This window comes from Bufo bufo, chromosome 9, assembly GCF_905171765.1.
Source record: "Bufo bufo chromosome 9, aBufBuf1.1, whole genome shotgun sequence".
Taxonomy (NCBI): Eukaryota; Metazoa; Chordata; class Amphibia; order Anura; family Bufonidae; genus Bufo; species Bufo bufo.
Window position 1 is genome coordinate 91334921 of NC_053397.1, and position 19220 is coordinate 91354140.

Genomic DNA, 19220 nt, shown 5'->3' on the forward strand with positions numbered 1-19220 from the left:
TTATACCATATAAAGGCATATAAAGTAAAGAAACAGTCACTTAGCTCAGATTAAATCTTGGTAAGCATTTGTTGCATGCACAGTATATTGTGGATAACAAAGAGATAAAGTAGCACATTAAAAAAGATGTCTTATTTAGAGCTTACCCTCTGTAACATGTAGGGATTATTTATACCCTTAGTGCCAACACTGGGATAGGCCAGAATATTCCAGAAAATTCCTTAACAAGTATGTGTGCAGTGTGCATGTTCTAAACTGATCAGTTAGGGATGTTGTACTGTTCAGATATGTGCTAGGACAGGTAACAGTTTTATCTGTGAACTGTTGCGGATAGTCTTAAAACGGATGAACCACTAACCCTTCCTTATACAGGGTTATTATGGCTTTGCTTTGTATTAATCAAACGGACAAACTGCAGATGGAATACATGTATATCACCATAAAATATAATATCCAGTTTTATTTATTTTCTGGAGACACACAAAACTTACTAAAACAATACAATACAAAGCAACTGGCTATTACTAGATTAAAGTGAATATTGTCTAAAGAAATAATTAAAGGCGTCTTGTTCCTGTTTTTTCTTTCTTTTTTTGCAGGCGTCAACTTTACATCCTGTATGTAGTTACTCTAATCGCATTGATGATTCTGAAAAAAAAATAAAAATTAAAATGAGTACTTTGTATCTAATGTTAGAAATAAATTATGAAGAAATAAAGATATAGGGACAGATTTATGAAACCAATGACAGCACAGATTTAATTTCTTATAGTGCTCTTGAAAAATGAAAGATGTACTCCATAACATTAAAGGCTATGTACACCTTTGGAGGCAATTTTTTTATGATTGCATGTAACTCATTTTTGCTAAAAATCTTTTTTTTTCTTTTTCAAAAGGGGCCTGGATGTGTTTCTGGAGTGTAATAATATTACAGGCTATAGCTACTAGAGAGGGGTCGTTGATCCAGGGAGTTAGGGCTGTTTCACACGAGCGGATGCCGTGCGTGACATCCGCTCCGTGAATGACAGCCAAGACCCGATGCTGACTGCAGAAGCACGGAACATTAACATGACTGATAATGCTCCGTGCCTCTCTGTGATCTCTTTACTACGAAATCACAGTGACAACTTTATCTCACTGTGATTTCGTAGTAAAGAGATCACAGAGAGGCACGGAGCATTATCAATCATGTTAATGCTCCGTGCTTCTGCAGTCTGCATCGGGTCCTGGCTGTCATTCACGGAGCGGATGTCACGCACGGCATCTGCTCATGTGAAACAGCCCTTATTCTGATTGGAGTCGGGAAAGAATTTTTTATTCCCCTAAAGTGGGGAAAATTAGCTTCTACCTCACAGAGTTTTTTTTTCTCCTTCCTCTGGATCAACTTGCAGGATGACAGGCCAAACTGGATGGACAAATGTCTTTTTTTGGCCTTATGTACTATGTTACTATGTAATTGGCCTTTATTTAAAATATTGAGCTGTTCTGTCACAAAGGCTTAACTGTTTTTCTAGCTGTGTGACTGGTACTTTCACTTAGTGCTGGTCATCTAATAAACCTTATCTCTAAACTACTTATATCTAAAGTGTTTATATCTAAACACTTATTTAAGCCACATTCCTATCAGTAAGATAACGAGCTATAATGAGTCTTTAAAAGGTCAGAGAGCAGAGATAAGACGTGTCTGCTCCCCAAATGACAAGTCAGAAAATCCAAAGGTTGCTATTAGAGCATGTCAGCTCTGTAATATTTTTAATAAAGACCAATGAAAAAAATTATTTTAGCTCAAAATGAGTACAATGCAATAATAAAAAAGAATGCTCCCAAAAAGTGTACATAACCTTTAAGAATAATTCTGTCGCTAAATAATTAAATGCATACTGAAATACAATTTATGTTAAATAAATGAATAGCAATGATGAAAACACTTATAATTACTATGAAAAGTATATAATTTACAAAGCACCTCTCCCTGCCTAATATGTGTGATCACTTGGTACATACCGCTCATCCTCCCATGCTCCCACTTTTTATACATGGGCTCCACCTCCTGAAACATTCCTATATTCCCTGCTGTGTAGCTCTGCAATTCCTCCCTTCCTGACACATCTGCGCATAGCCAGTGTTGGGGGGGGAGGGGGGGGTGTCAAATTTGCCAATCGCCCAGGGCTGCTGCCGGCGCTCCCTGCTTCAGTGCTGCTGTTCAACTGAACGTCCGTGGAGGCGATGGGGGGACAGCTGAAAAGCGCACTTTAAACTGCAGTGCCAGCTGACTAAGCAGTAGAGAGCCGGGACTGTGGCAGTGTTCCCTCTAAGCTGCGCAGGTTAGAGGGCCTGGCTGGTATTGGGCTGAGATTGCCGGTACCTGTTTTTTTTACCCATTGACAGTAATTTCATCAGCTTCATTGGTTCCTCCGTCAGTCACTGCTGACTTAGAAAGAGAGCGGCAGGGGTTGCTGGCTTCCCAGCTGCTTAGGAGTCCATGCTCTGACTCCATATATATATATGGCTTGGGAGTCCCTGCTCTATGTACATACACTGCGTGCAGAATTATTAGGCAAATGAGTATTTTGACCACATCATCCTCTTTATGCATTTTGTCTTACTCCAAGCTGTATAGGCTCAAAGCCTACTACCAATTAAGCATATTTGGTGATGTGCATCTCTGTAATGAGAAGGGGTGTGGTCTAATGACATCAACACCCTATATTAGGTGTGCATAATTATTAGGCAACTTCCTTTCCTTTGGCAAAATGGGTCAAAAGAAGGACTTGACAGGCTCAGAAAAGTCAAAAATAGTGAGATATCTTGCAGAGGGATGCAGCACTCTTAAAATTGCAAAGCTTCTGAAGCGTGATCATTGAACAATCAAGCGTTTCATTCAAAATAGTCAACAGGGTCGCAAGAAGCGTGTGGAAAAACCAAGGCGCAAAATAACTGCCCATGAACTGAGAAAAGTCAAGCGTGCAGCTGCCAAGATGCCACTTGCCACTAGTTTGGCCATATTTCAGAGCTGCAACATCACTGGAGTGCCCAAAAGCACAAGGTGTGCAATACTCAGAGACATGGCCAAGGTAAGAAAGGCTGAAAGACGACCACCACTGAACAAGACACACAAGCTGAAACGTCAAGACTGGGCCAAGGAATATCTCAAGACTGATTTTTCTAAGGTTTTATGGACTGATGAAATGAGAGTGAGTCTTGATGGGCCAGATGGATGGGCCCGTGGCTGGATTGGTAAAGGGCAGAGAGCTCCAGTCCGACTCAGACGCCAGCAAGGTGGAGGTGGAGTACTGGTTTGGGCTGGTATCATCAAAGATGAGCTTGTGGGGCCTTTTCGGGTTGAGGATGGAGTCAAGCTCAACTCCCAGTCCTACTGCCAGTTTCTGGAAGACACCTTCTTCAAGCAGTAGTACAGGAAGAAGTCTGCATCCTTCAAGAAAAACATGATTTTCATGCAGGACAATGCTCCATCACACGCGTCCAAGTACTCCACAGCGTGGCTGGCAAGAAAGGGTATAAAAGAAGAAAATGTAATGACATGGCCTCCTTGTTCACCTGATCTGAACCCCATTGAGAACCTGTGGTCCATCATCAAATGTGAGATTTACAAGGAGGGAAAACAGTACACCTCTCTGAACAGTGTCTGGGAGGCTGTGGTTGCAGCTGCACGCAATGTTGATGGTGAACAGATCAAAACACTGACAGAATCCATGGATGGCAGGCTTTTGAGTGTCCTTGCAAAGAAAGGTGGCTATATTGGTCACTGATTTGTTTCTGTTTTGTTTTTGAATGTCAGAAATGTATATTTGTGAATGTTGAGATGTTATATTGGTTTCACTGGTAAAAATAAATAATTGAAATGGGTATATATTTGTTTTTTGTTAAGTTGCCTAATAATTATGCACAGTAATAGTCACCTGCACACACAGATATCCCCCGAAAATAGCTAAAACTAAAAACAAACTAAAAACTACTTCCAAAAATATTCAGCTCTGATATTAATGAGTTTTTTGGGTTCATTGAGAACATGGTTGTTGTTCAATAATAAAATTAATCCTCAAAAATACAACTTGCCTAATAATTCTGCACTCCCTGTATATTGATTCAGTGCTTATGGAAGTCCCTGCTATAGTTATGGCTGTGGCCATACAGGGAGTGCAGAATTATTAGGCAAATGAGTATTTTGACCACATCATCCTCTTTATGCATGTTGTCTTACTCCAAGCTGTATAGGCTCGAAAGCCTACTACCAATTAAGCATATTAGGTGATGTGCATCTCTGTAATGAGAAGGGGTGTGGTCTAATGACATCAACACCCTATATTAGGTGTGCATATTTATTAGGCAACTTCCTTTCCTTTGGCAAAATGGGTCAAAAGAAGGACTTGACAGGCTCAGAAAAGTCAAAAATAGTGAGATATCTTGCAGAGGGATGCAGCACTCTTAAAATTGCAAAGCTTCTGAAGCGTGATCATCGAACAATCAAGCGTTTCATTCAAAATAGTCAACAGGGTCGCAAGAAGCGTGTGGAAAAACCAAGGCGCAAAATAACTGCCCATGAACTGAGAAAAGTCAAGCGTGCAGCTGCCAAGATGCCACTTGCCACCAGTTTGGCCATATTTCAGAGCTGCAACATCACTGGAGTGCCCAAAAGCACAAGGTGTGCAATACTCAGAGACATGGCCAAGGTAAGAAAGGCTGAAAGACGACCACCACTGAACAAGACACACAAGCTGAAACGTCAAGACTGGGCCAAGAAATATCTCAAGACTGATTTTTCTAAGGTTTTATGGACTGATGAAATGAGAGTGAGTCTTGATGGGCCAGATGGATGGGCCCGTGGCTGGATTGGTAGAGGGCAGAGAGCTCCAGTCCGACTCAGACGCCAGCAAGGTGGAGGTGGAGTACTGGTTTGGGCTGGTATCATCAAAGATGAGCTTGTGGGGCCTTTTCGGGTTGAGGATGGAGTCAAGCTCAACTCCCAGTCCTACTGCCAGTTTCTGGAAGACACCTTCTTCAAGCAGTGGTACAGGAAGAAGTCTGCATCCTTCAAGAAAAACATGATTTTCATGCAGGACAATGCTCCATCACACGCGTCCAAGTACTCCACAGCGTGGCTGGCAAGAAAGGGTATAAAAGAAGAAAATCTAATGACATGGCCTCCTTGTTCACCTGATCTGAACCCCATTGAGAACCTGTGGTCCATCATCAAATGTGAGATTTACAAGGAGGGAAAACAGTACACCTCTCTGAACAGTGTCTGGGAGGCTGTGGTTGCTGCTGCACGCAATGTTGATGGTGAACAGATCAAAACACTGACAGAATCCATGGATGGCAGGCTTTTGAGTGTCCTTGCAAAGAAAGGTGGCTATATTGGTCACTGATTTGTTTTTGTTTTGTTTTTGAATGTCAGAAATGTATATTTGTGAATGTTGAGATGTTATATTGGTTTCACTGGTAAAAATAAATAATTGAAATGGGTATATATTAGTTTTTTTTTAAGTTGCCTAATAATTATGCACAGTAATAGTCACCTGCACACACAGATATCCCCCTAAAATAGCTAAAACTAAAAACAAACTAAAAACTACTTCCAAAAATTTTCAGCTTTGATATTAATGAGTTTTTTGGGTTCATTGAGAACATGGTTGTTGTTCAATAATAAAATGAATCCTCAAAAATACAACTTGCCTAATAATTCTGCACTCCCTGTATATGGAGTCAGTGCTATGAAGATTAAAGGAGTATCCCCAAGCATGCTTGGGGACACTCTGTTTATTTAAGTTTTATTTAGCCTCTATTTTTGAAGTGTTTTTGCTGAGATTTAAACTAACAACCATCTACGTTAAAGGAAAGAGCCTTAACCACTGAGCCAATTTTAAACTGTTGCAGATATATTATGGCTAAAAACTCAATAGCAGGTTCCAATGTATTATGTATTCATATACAGCAGAAGTATAATTTCATATATTTTTTTGTAATTGCAAAAACAAATAATGTCACAAAATACATTTGTAATTACTAAAAAAAAAATACAATTACTAAAAAAATATACTGATACTTTTGATATATATAAATACACAATACATGTGAAACTACTACATTTTTAGCAATAATATATCTGTAGTAGTTTAACGTTGAGCTCTATAGCTCAGTGGTTAAGGTTCTTGCTGTTAATGTATAGATGGTTGTGAGTTCTAATCCCAGCAGAAACACTTCAAAAATAGAGGCTAAATCAAACTTAAATAAACAGGGTGTCCCCAACAGTGAAAAGTTATATTGTGTTTAAAAAAGGAGTAAAAATTTAAAATATACCCCAAACCACACCAATCTTTTTAACCTATGTAAACTTGGCTGGTAAGTAGTGTTGGGCACAAATATTAATCGCGAATATCGGCCCTTCGAGAATTTGCGAATATTTAGAATATAGTGATATATATTCGCCAATGAGAAGGCTTCAATATCTTTATCAGAGCTTAGCAACATCCCTAGCAACAATGGGAAAGTTGCCTACCCCTTACTATATAAGAAACTCCCCAGCAGCCATTTTCTACAGTTTTTTTAAAGTTCTGAGAGAGACAGCAGTGCCATAGAACGTAGATGTTGCAGTGCAGTGTGTTAGGTAGTGTGATAGGTTCTGCTGTCCATACATACATGCAGACCTGCTAAAATGTCTTTTGTGAGATCCAACATTTTTTGGATCGGTGATGTAACAATATTATGTCATGTGACAAATCATGTGACCGGGACTGCTACCTCCGTGATCATATGATCTTCTACATGATAAGGAGACGGTTCAATTCTAATGTATCGGTACTTATAAATTGTTGAAATCAGATGTATAAAGAATCAAATATTGTTCTGATAGATAATAATACATGGGCTAGATACATGTCTTACCGTACTCCACTCATGGCTATATTGAGTTTTGTTTGGACTGGTTGCTTAGCAGTATGATGCTCTGGCCCCGTGACTGGTCACATGGCTGGGGGCGGTTCAGTCCGTCCCCTACCATGTGATCACCTACGTGGCTAGGAGGCGGGTTATTTGTATATTGATTTGAGCTGTTATCACCTGTACTTTGATAAAGACACAGATTAGTGTCGAAACGCGCGTCACATATGGGTGACGAATAAAGAAAGCTTTTCCTTCATCATTGGAATTACGGAGTGCTGGTCTTTCTATTGACAATAGAGATACACATAGACTTACGAACGATACTAATGATATTATACAACATGAATCACTGATTGCAGTCACTAACAGATATGAGGCTCTATCATCGCCTCATTTTTTAGATGGGACTCCACCTCACCATCGTCCCAAAATGAAACATACACGGACACCCTCCCCACCAAGGAAACACGGGATTGCACAGAGAGATATAGACCACAAACACGATTACAATTTAAGACAACGTTACCCGGAACATCGGGACAATCAGACAAGGACACCAGGAGTGAGACACAATTACAATCAGACACGATATCCTCAATCATACAATCAACAAGAAGAATCACACCACAGGGATCAACAAACACACAGACACAGGGGAAGATACGAAGAGGCAGACACGCAAAAAAGAAGAAATTATCACAATCCACCGAGGAAACATCAAACATAATTAATATCAGCACTACCACACTTACAAAGGCACAGACACTTCTCCTCAATAAAGGTTTAAAGTTCTCTCCGACCAGGGCCTTAGATAAGTTCTCCACATATGTGGGCATTGAGAAATTCATGCGCAGGCTCTGTTTGAAGAAATACTTTCTTAAAAACCCGGTGATTGATGCGGCCCCGGATGCTCTATGTGTTGGGAGATATTCCAATACTGATCTAAGAGTAAGATCCAAAAAATATCCAAGGCAGGAAATGAGTGGGGAAATGGTCACCTTTAAAACAAATGTAGAAAAGGAGTTAAGATCATTAAAGGGTCGCAACCGGAATCCAAATCTGACAAGAATGGAACGAGATGCGATCCAAGAATTACAAGATACAAAAGAGATCACTATTAGACCTGCCGATAAGGGCAGAGCGGTAGTGATTCTAGATACAGAAGCATACAGGGAAGAATGTCTTAGACAGTTGAGAGATGAGATTACATACCAGAAACTTAAAGGAGATCCCACAGAGGGATACCATAGGGAGTTGAAGACATTTTGTGAGAAGGGAACGACGGCGGGATTCCTGCAGGACCATGAGGCCAGATATATCATAGAAACACAAAAAAGAATTCCCGTATTCTATTGTCTCCCTAAGATCCATAAAGATCTGAAATGTCCTCCAGGGAGACCAATAGTATCGGGAATTGACTCTATTTCATCCAATCTGTCGCGGTATATTGACCGCTGGCTTCAGCCTCTGGTCAGGACTACCGCTTCTTACATTAAAGATACCACGGATATTGTTAAATTGCTTGAATCTCTGGAATGGAAGGAGGGCTGGCTGCTTGGCACACTTGATGTGAGCTCCCTCTATACCGTGATTGAACACAAAATGGGTATTGATGCCCTAATGAAACAGTTTCAAAGGGACAATACTTTGAAAAGTGAACAACTAATGTTCATTCTGGAGGGAGTTGAATATATCCTTTCACACAGCTACTTTGCATTTGAGCGGGACTTCTATCTCCAGCTGACTGGTACCGCCATGGGCACCAGATTTGCCCCCAGCTATGCCAATCTCTTCCTGACTCAGTGGGAGTTTGAGACCATCAGGGCTAGGTTGGGGGGGAGTCTGGTGCTATGGCGTAGGTACATTGATGACGTCCTGTTCATTTGGGAAGGTACAAAGGAGACTCTTGATGATTTTCTGGTGGAAATCAATATGAATGATAGAAATCTGATATTTACCCCGAAGATTAGTCATAAAGAAATTGAGTTCCTAGATATTAGGGTAAAGATAGAGGGATCCACGATCAAATGCAGTACCTTTGTGAAGGAGGTAGCTAGGAATAGCTTTATTCGCTTTTCCAGCTGCCACCTACCCAAGTGGTTACTTAATATACCAGTCAGCCAATTCAGGCGATTGAAGCATAATTGTACTGACCAGAGGCAATTTGAAGAAGAAGCCACTACCCTCAGTCAGCAGTTTCTGGATAGAGAATACCCAGACCAGACAGTGAAGAAAGCTCTGGAAAAAGTCAGAAATATGAACAGACAGGACTTTTTTGTCCCGAAATGTACATTCCCAACAGATGAGATATTAAGGATGATCCTACCCTATCATTCACAATACCGACAAGTAGAAAAAATCATTAGGAAACACTGGTATCTTCTCTTGGATGACAAGACTTTAGGGTCATCCCTTACCAGAGATCCAAGAATCACCTACACGAGAGCCGTTACATTGGCAGCAAAGGTGGCACCCACATTGAAAAACATTAAGAAAGGCCCAACTGAAGGCCACAGTTGGTTGACAACTGGTGGCTTCCACAGATGTGGGCGGTGTGGGAATTGCAAGGTGACGAACTTTGCGAGGAAAACTACCAGTGTTACCTCGACTCAGAATTCTTTCAGGTTTGACATTAATGAATGTCTGACCTGTGATTCGATGGATGTCATCTACCTGTTACAGTGTGGATGCCGTAAACAATACATAGGGAGGACTAAGAGGACACTAAAGAAGAGAGTGGCAGAACATCTGGCTAATATCAAAAAGGGGTATATATTACACTCCCTCTCAAAACATTTCAAGGACATACATAATTGGGATCCCTCGTCCTTGACATTTTGTGCACTAGAGAAGGTCAAGAAACCATGGAGAGGTGGTAACCATGTGGCCGCTATGTCCAGACAGGAATCCCGCCGTATTTTTGAATTCGAATCCCTGATCCCCAGGGGTTTGAATGCTGAATGGGAATTGTTTGGATTCCTTTGAGGGCTGGGGGGTGAGCCGGGTGGTGATGTAGATTCAGAGTTTGGCTGTTCCTCAGCACTCTGTTCCTTCCTCCCTGCCCTGCTCCCCTCCCCTTTTCGACCTGTATAGGCCCTCTGCAGGAATTGGATAGAGATTTATACCTCTCACGAATATAAGTTTTTCAGATTTTGATCTGATGTTAATTAAGTACCCTGCATGGCCTCTATACCTCCCAACAGGAGGTTTTTATTGTTTTTTGAGAAAAACGCATCAGAGACGCATCAAAAACGCATCTGACCGCATGTGCGTTTTTTGTGTGTTTTTTTTTATTTGTTATGATTATTACATCTGCATTGTCACTTATATGTTTTAGATATGTCTAGATCATTTTATGATGATATATTTTGTTATGATTCAATATAATATTTTATGGGGGTATGATCGGGGACACCATTGTATATATCCTCTGGATTTCTCAAAACAGAGGATTTTATTTTTATTGTTGGCTTGATAAAACGCATGAAGGTACATTGAAGACGCATGGGACTGTACATGTGTTTTTCATGCGTTTTTATCATTTTTATTGTTCTGACATTCATATTGTTATGTTTATATGTTTTTTAATACATCTGCATTTTCTAGGATTAGATGTTTGATATGGCTTGAGCTACCCAAGAGAACCGGTTTCCATACCGGGTTTTCATGATGTCCCAATTAGATCAGTCCCACCCATGGCTGGCTTCTTGGGAGGATATAAAAGGCTGCCTAGTGCTTACTGTCTTTACCACTGAGGAAGGGGTGTATACCCTGAAACGCGTTTGGATCAAGTTGGGACAGTGAGCCTTTTTCCCCCAAGTAACTACAAGTGACCGAGAAGAAACTACGCCGGTCGGGGTGATCTGCACAGTTAGTCTCGCACTGAGGTGGTGCTCTCAAGGAAAACTGAATACGTCACTACAGCTCTAGCTAAGGAGTCACGTGAGACGTCACGCTCTGACTCCACACCACGTGGGACACCGCGTTGAGCTGTGATCGGCTGCTTCTTTGATTCATCCTATCGAGCCGAGTGACGGCATAGGGTAAGAGACGCTTGCTACTATTCTGTTACAACATCTGAACAGAGATTGTTTCCAGGACTGGATACTACTGCCTATCCTCCTACAGTGGAGGCTTGAAGTTGGACAGTGTATTATATATACACCCTTTGTTGGACGCTGCCAAATCGTGCAGTTTGGAGCCTTATCTAGGTTTATTAAGATCTGCTGGGACTGATTTGGATAGAGGGGAATATCTTATGAACCCTTGAACTTTCACTTCCATTAGGCCACCTCCAGGGCCCTGCTCTAGTTTTGACATATTTTACTGTGTTAATATATGGATGTTTTTATTTCTGTGATTGATGCGATGTTTCTCATTTTAGATTACATTTTTATCTTTAACTACCGTCTCTGGTTCCCTTATACTGAGTGCCCCTCTAATTTCTATTACTAAGTTTCACATATTGCACCAAAATATTTGCATCATTAGTGCCAATTAGCCCAATTGCGAATATATAAAGCTGCATATAAAGCCATTTTTAATGTTCTGCCGTGCCAACCATTTTCTCCAGTCTCAGGAAGCTTCTAGTAGCTTTGAAAATGTAGCAAAAGTGACCCACGCCTGTATTTCGCATGCATTACACAAATATTACATTGCCGATTTTTCACAATCAAGAAAATAATCTCGAATTCGCAAATATATGACGAATATTTGCACAAATATTCATGAAATATCGCAAATTCGAATATAGCCCTGCTGCTCACCACTACTGGTAAGGTGGCAACCCTAACAGCAACCCCACTCAGGACCTCAATAGGCCCCTCACTACAGCAAGCCCAGCCTCAGTCAATGCTCAAAAGGTTAGGAAGCTAGCGTCAGGATGTTATGTGAGGAGCGCGAGCTTGGTGCCACCTCCTCCTTCTACTTACCATACTGCTGCTCTAGGGTAGAAGCTAAGATGGATTTGTTAGAAGGAGGTTTGTGATGTCACTGGTCACATGCTCCTTAGGCTACATTCCCATCACCATTTAGCTTTCCATTCTTCTGATCTGTCAGAAGAAGAAAGAGAGAAGAAAAAAAGGATCCTGTAAAAACATGGATCCTGTTGCATCAGTTGTCATCCATTTGAGCCATTTCCGTCTGAGATCTATTTTGGAGACAAAGGAAGGCCTGCATGCAGTACTTCTTTTTCCATCCAAAAAAACTGATCTCAGACGGAAATTGCTCAAACGGATGACAACTATTGCAACAGGATCCGTTTTTTTACAGGATCCTGTTTTTTTTTTCTCTCTTCTTCTGACAGATTAGAAGAGCGGAAAGCTAAACGGTGATGTAAACTCAGCCTTAATGGTCACATGACCAAATGTGACAGAGCTTTCCTTGTGCACAGACTGCTGGAGCTTGTGGAGGTACTTTGGGAGAGAGGGGTTGTGTATGCCTGCAAGCGTCCATGTGAAGGAGGGTCTAGTGGTGTGCAGTGCATTCCTGGGGTACATGCTGTATGATGACCCACTCCATTTCTGTAGCTTTTTGTGAGGAAGGGGACCTTATTCCTGTGAGGGGAGGGGGAATGTGGGGTATTCTGGGGGCCATGAGGGTGCAGATCTGTGTGTGGGAGCTTTATGGGGTGTAAATCTGTGAGGGGGTGCATTAGGTGTATTCTGGGGGCCATGCAGTTGCAGATCTGTGTGTTGGGATTTATGGGGTGTAAGTTTGTGAGGCAGGGGGGACATTTGGTGTATTCTGGGGCCATGAGGGTGCAGATCTGTGTGAGGGGCTTTATGGGGTGTAAGTCTGTGTGTGTGTGTGTGTGTGTGGTGCTCCCTGCTGTGGTGCTGAGAAATGCCGAAAACATTTATATATAAATTGTTAAGTATATGTTAATTTTGTATGTTAATTATTTTACATGTGCTATGTATAGAAAAGGTCTACATATCATTTGATCTGAAGAAGCTCCAGTTTGGCAACAATACGCATTGGGACTTTTGCCCCACAGGCACCAGGCCAAGCTTACAGCTCACTCATTTTTTTATTTCATCCATCCACTTCTTTGATAGCTACTTTCTTCCTCTTGTGTTGCTTATATTATTATTTATGCTACATATTATTGTTTGTTTATTGCTACTGATATAATCTATTTAGGCAATCTCATCTAGCTAATGTAACAATATAGCATGGCAATTTGAGCCTGGTATTAATTCCTAATTAGAGGTGGGCACTTGTGTGGGGTCATATTAAGGGTTGAGCAAACCCAAACTTTAAAGTTCGGGTTTATACCGAACTTTATGATTTTTGGACCCTGAACCCGAACTTTTCAGTAAAAGTTCGGGTTCGGTGTTCGGCGAGTTAATGGCAGAGTTAATGCAGAGCAGCCAATCAACAAGCATTTAACTCGTGTGCCCTTAGAAGCCATCACAGCCATGCCTACTATTGGCATGGCTGTGATTGGCCAGTGCAGCATGTGACCCAGCCTCTATATAAGCTGGAGTCACTCTGCTCTTATTAGTGTAGGGAGAGGATGCTGCTGCTGTGAGGGAGAGAATAGGAAATAATTTTTTATCAGAAGTGCTTGTTAACTCAGTGATCTACAGTGATTTTGTTCTGTGGGTGCATTGCACAATTTTTTTACCCTGCCCTGAGCCCAGTGACACAGAAAAATAACTTTTATCCGTCTGTTAGTTAGGTGGGCGTCGGCGGCCATTTTATGCAAGTTCAGTGCACCAGCACAGCATATGTGCATTTGTGACAGTCAAGTACAAGCTTGAAATACTGCAATAATATTTAGGGTTTAAAAAAACTTCCATTTTTGGCAATACCCTACATCTGGGGTATTTGCTGCATTTTTCACAGTGACATACAAGCTTGAAATACTGCAATAATATTGTGGGTTTACAAAAATACCCATTTTGGGCAAGATAATAAATTTGCGGACTTTGCAGCATTTTTGACAGTCCAATACAAGCGTTATATACCGCTGTTATATTCTGGTATTAAAAAATACCCATTTTGGGCAAGATACTAAGTTTGCGGCCTTTGCTGCATTTGTCACCGTGAAATACAATCTTGAAAAACTGCACTAATATTCTGTTATAAAAAAAACACCCATTTTGGGCAAGATACTAAATCTGCGGCCTTTGCTGCATTTGTCACAGTGAAGCGTTACATACTGCAGTTATATTCTGTTATTTAAAAAAAACACCCATTTTGGGCAAGATAATACATCTGCAGCCTTTGTTGCATTTGTCACAGTGAAATACAAGCGTTAGATACTGCTGTTATATTCTGTTATTAACCCCTTAGGGACACAGCCTTATTTCACCTTAAGGACCAAGCCATTTTTTGCAAATCTGACCAGTGTCACTTTAAGTGCTGATAGCTTTAAAACGCTTTGACTTATCCAGGTCATTCGGAGATAGTTTTTTCGTCACATATTGTACTTCATGACACTGGTAAAATGAAGTAAAAAAAAAAATCATTTTTATTTAGAAAAAAAATACCAAATTTACTAAAAAAAAATTAAAAATTGCAAATTTCCAAGTTTCAATTTCTCTACTTCTATAATACATAGTAATACCTACAAAAATAGTTATTACTTTACATTCCCCATATGTCTACTTCATGTTTGGATCAATTTGGGAATGATATTTTATTTTTGGGGGATGTTACAAGGCTTAGAAGTTTAGAAGCAAATCTTGAAATTTTTCTGAAATTTTCAAAAACCCACTTTTTAGGGACCAGTTCAGGTCTGAAGTCACTTTGTGAGGCTCACATAGAAGAAACCACCCAAAAATGACCCCATCTAAGAAATTACACCCCTCAAGGTATTCAAAACTGATTTTACAAACTTTGTTAACCCTTTAGGTGTTGCACAAGATTTAATGGAAAATAGAGATACAATTTCAAAATTTCACTTTTTGGGCAGATTTTCCATTTTAATATTTTTTTTCCAGTTACAAAGCAATAGTTAACAGCCAAACAAAACTTATTATTTATGGCCCTGATTCTGTAGTTTACAGAAACACCCCATATGTGGTCGTAAACTGCTGTACGGGCACACGGCAGGGCGCAAAAGGAAAGGAATGCCATACGGTTTTTGGAAGGCAGATTTTGCTGGACTGTTTTTTTTGACACCATGTCCCATTTGAAGCCCCCCTGATGCACCCCTAGAGTAGAAACTCCAAAAAAGTGACCCCATTTTAGAAACTACGGTATAGGGTGGCAGTTTTGTTGGTACTAGTTTAGGGTACATATGATTTTTGGTTGCTCTATATTACACTTTTTGTGCGGCAAGGTAACAAGAAATAGCTTTTTTGGCACTGTTTTTTTTTTTGTTATTTACAACATTCATCTGACAGGTTAGATCATGTGGTAATTTTATAGAGCAGGTTGTCACGGCGATACCTAATATGTATCCAATTTTTTTATTTATGTAAGTCTTACACAATGATTTCATTTTTGAAACCAAAAAAATGTTTTAGTGTCTCCATAGTCTAAGAGCCATAGTTTTTTTCAGTTTTTAGGCGATTATTTTAAGTAGGGTCTCATTTTTTGTGGGATGAGATGCCGATTTGATTGGCACTATTTTGGGGTGCATATGACTTTTTGATCGCTTGCTATTACACTTTTTGTGAGGTAAGATGACAGAAAATGGCTTTCTTTACACCGTTTTTATTTTAATGTTTTTATGGTGGTCACCTGAGGGGTTAGGTCATGTGATATTTTTATAGAGATGGTCGATACGGACACGGCGATACCTAATATGTATACTTTTTTTTTATTTATGTAAGTTTTACATAATGATTTCATTTTTGAAACAAAAAAAATCATGTTTTAGTGTTTCCATAGTCTAAAAGCCATAGTTTTTTCAGTTTTTGGGCGATTATCTTGGGTAGGCTATGATTTTTGCGGGATGAGTTGACGGTTTGATTGGTACTATTTTGGCGTACTTCCGACTTTTTTGATCACTTTTATTACCTTTTTTGGGAAGTAAGGTGGGCAAAATTTAAATTTCATCATAGTTTTTTATTTTTTATTTTTATGGCGTTCACCGTTCGAGTAAAGTAACATGACCGTTTTATAGATCAGGTCGTTACAGACGCGGTGATATCAAACATGTGTAGGGAATTTTTTTTTTTTTCATTTTTAATCAGTGATAAATGTGTTTTTTGATTTTTACTTTTTTTTCACTTTTTTTTACATTTTTTTTACCCAGACACACTTGGTTCTTGAAGATCGAGTGGGTCTGATGTCTGTATAATACAGTACAGTACACTATATAGTGTATTGTACTGTATTTTACTTACACTTTGTCTGAACAGATCTCTGCCTTTAGCACAGATCTGTTCAGCACCATGGACAGCAGGAAGCCTGAGAAGGCGTCCTGTTGCCATGGGAACCTTCCCCGTCTGCTCAGTTGTGGCCACAACTGCGCAGACGGGGAAGGGTAAGGAGGGGGGCTCCCTCCCTCTGTGATCCCATCCTGTCTGGGGGCTGCAAAGGCACAGCAGCCCCCCGATGGGAGAGGGAGGGAGCTCCTGACTGTTAACCTCTGCTCTTTCATACCGCGGTCCGTACGGACCGCGGTATGAAAAGGGTTAAGAGGCTGACATCGCATCACAGATGTCAGCCGTTTATACCAGAGTGTCAGCAATGTGCTGACACTCTGGTATACCCACTGGCCACCAATGATTATTCAAGAGGAGGCGGGCGGGGGATCGCGATCCCGCCTGCTGCACCGCCCGACTCCCACACCGCCTGTAACCCCCCTCCAGCACCTCCCGCCGCCATAAAATCAGGGACCCCGGGGATCAGAAACTGCAGAAAGCGCAGCAAACTGCAGGTCTGAATTGACCTGTGGTTTGTTGCGATCGCGCATTTAGCCGAGGTGCCCCCGCGCATTTAGCCGAGGTGCCTGCTCAATGATTTGAGCAGGCACCTTGTTCCGATCACCGCCGGCCGGGTGGCAGTGATTGGAACAACACATGACGTACCGGTACGTCATGTGTCCTTAAGTACCAGGACATCATGACGTACCAGTACGTCATGTATCCTGAAGAGGTTAAAAAAACACCCATTTTGGGCAAGATAATAAGTTTGTGGCCTTTGCTGTATTTGTCACAGTGAAATACAAGCTTTAAATACTGCAATAATATTCTGGATTTAAAAAAACACCCATTTTGCCAAGACCCTACATTTGGGGCCTTTGCTGCATTTGTCACAGTGAAATACAAGCTTGAAATACTGCAATGATATTCTGGGTTAAAAAAACACCCATTTTTGGCAATACTCTACATCTGGGACCTTTGCTGCATTTGCCACAGTGAAATACTGCAATAATATTGTGGGTTTAAAAAAAAACACCCATTTTGGGCAAAATACTACATTTGCGGCCTTTGCTACATTTGTCACAGTGAAATACAAGCTTGAAAAACGACACTAATATTCTGTTATTAAAAAAACACCCATTTTGGGCAAGATACTACATTTGTGGCCTTTGCTGCATTTGTCACAGTGAAATGCAAGCGTTAGATACTGCTGTTATATTCTGTTATTAAAGAAAACACCCATTTTGGGCAAGATAATAAATTTGCGGCCTTTGCTGCATTTGTCACAGTGAAATAGAAATCAGTCAATACTGCAGTTACATTGTTGGTTGACAAATTAACATTTTTTGGGACCGTGAAGTAATTGTATAAAATTCGCCTGTCACATTGTTGTGTGATCTCAAGAAATGTTTCCTCTTTATGACACCGACACTGCCTTACTCTCAGTGAACTTAATTGTTGACTATAGGCGGTTAAATTTTTTGCCTGACATAAATTAACTGTTATTTTGGTGGGTGAATGCAAAGAATGAGGAGAGCGTCAAATAAGGGACGTAGCCCTGGTCGTGGTGCTGCCGGTGGAGCTCCTGTTGCAGGGAGAGGACGTGGTTGATCTGTGCCAGCTACATGCACAAGTGAAACACGTTCCTCAGGTGCGGGTAGGTGACAGAACCTTCAGCGTTATTTGGTCGGGCCTAATGCAGCTCTACGAATGGTGAGACCAGAACAAGTACAGGCGATAGTAGATTGGGTGGCTTACAGTGCCTCAAGTTCCTTCACATTGTCTCCCACCCAGTCTCCTGCAGCCCATGTCCATCAGTCCTTCACCTCACCCTCTTGCAAATCAGCCAAGCAGTCTGAGCCCCAAGTCATGGAGCAGACTCTTCTGCTTTTTGATGACTCTGCTAGCAGGGTTTCGCAGAGCCATCCACATAACCCTGCCCCAGAAATGGAAGAGATTCAGTGCACCGATGCCCAACCACTTATGTTTCAGGATGAGTACATGGGAGGACCACCGCAGCACGTCTTGGATGATGACGAAACACAGGTGCCAACTGCTGTTGCTTTCTGCAGTGTGCAGACGGACAAGGAGGGAAGGGGTGAAGACTGGGTGGAAGATGATGTGGAGGACTAAGAGGTCCTCGACCCCACATGGAATCAAGGTCATGCGAGTGACCTGTGTAGTTCGAAGGAAGAGGCAGTGGTCGCACAGAGCCACCAGCACAGCAGAAGAGGGAGCAGGGTGCAAAAGCGGAGCGGCCGTCCCCTAGACAGTACCCCTGCTACTGCACACCGCAGCAAGGGACCGAGCACACCAAAGCCAGCTCTAAGGAGTTCCCTGGCGTGGAAGTTCTTCAGACAATGTGCTCACGACAAGACACGAGTGGTTTGCACGCTGTGCAATCAGAGCCTGAAGCGAGGCATAAACGTTCTCAAGCAAAAAGTTAGATACGGGAACCGCGCTGTATTATTGACAGTTTATGAGAGTAGTTGGAATGAAGAACCATAAACATGAAGGACCGAGTTCATATTCAGCTGTCAGAATCGCAAGTCCGTAGTTCACATATAATGAACCTGCTATCCACCTCCAGGCTGACGTTAGATCTCGCTTTGAGCCACCGACCGCTCACTCCAAACCGGATCAAGATTACCTTCACAAAAGGACAAAGAGATGGTGCAATACCCTCGACACTCAGAGGTAACCAAGTTTTATTATACTCACATATTCCAAAGTTTTCACATGCATATAAAATTGCCCGACCTATGAGTGGTTGGTGCCAGTGAGCCTCAAGCCCGGCCTGGTGGTGTGCAATAATGGGCAAAATCTCGTAGCAGCTTTGGGTCTAGCTGGTTTGACGCACATCCCTTGCCTGGCGCATGTGCTGAATTTGGTAGTGCAGAGGTTTCTTAAAAATTACCCCGATATGTCAGAGCTGCTGCAGAAAGTGCAGGCCATCTGTGCGCGCTTTTGGCGTTCTCATCCTGCTGCTCGCCT

General features: G+C 41.5%; 1 protein-coding gene across 6 annotated transcripts in view; it reads right to left on the bottom strand.

Annotated features, from left to right (window-relative positions):
* Positions 1-590: 590 nt before the first annotated feature.
* Positions 591-19220, bottom strand: part of CFH (complement factor H) — a 1589177-nt gene continuing 1570547 nt past the window's right edge. For all 6 annotated transcript variants that reach the window (XM_040407275.1, XM_040407278.1, XM_040407279.1 and 3 more), the window contains one exon: positions 591-648. In XM_040407275.1, coding sequence (XP_040263209.1) covers positions 626-648 — 23 coding nt within the window. In that variant the 3' untranslated portion in view covers positions 591-625. The remainder of the gene's footprint in view (positions 649-19220) is intronic.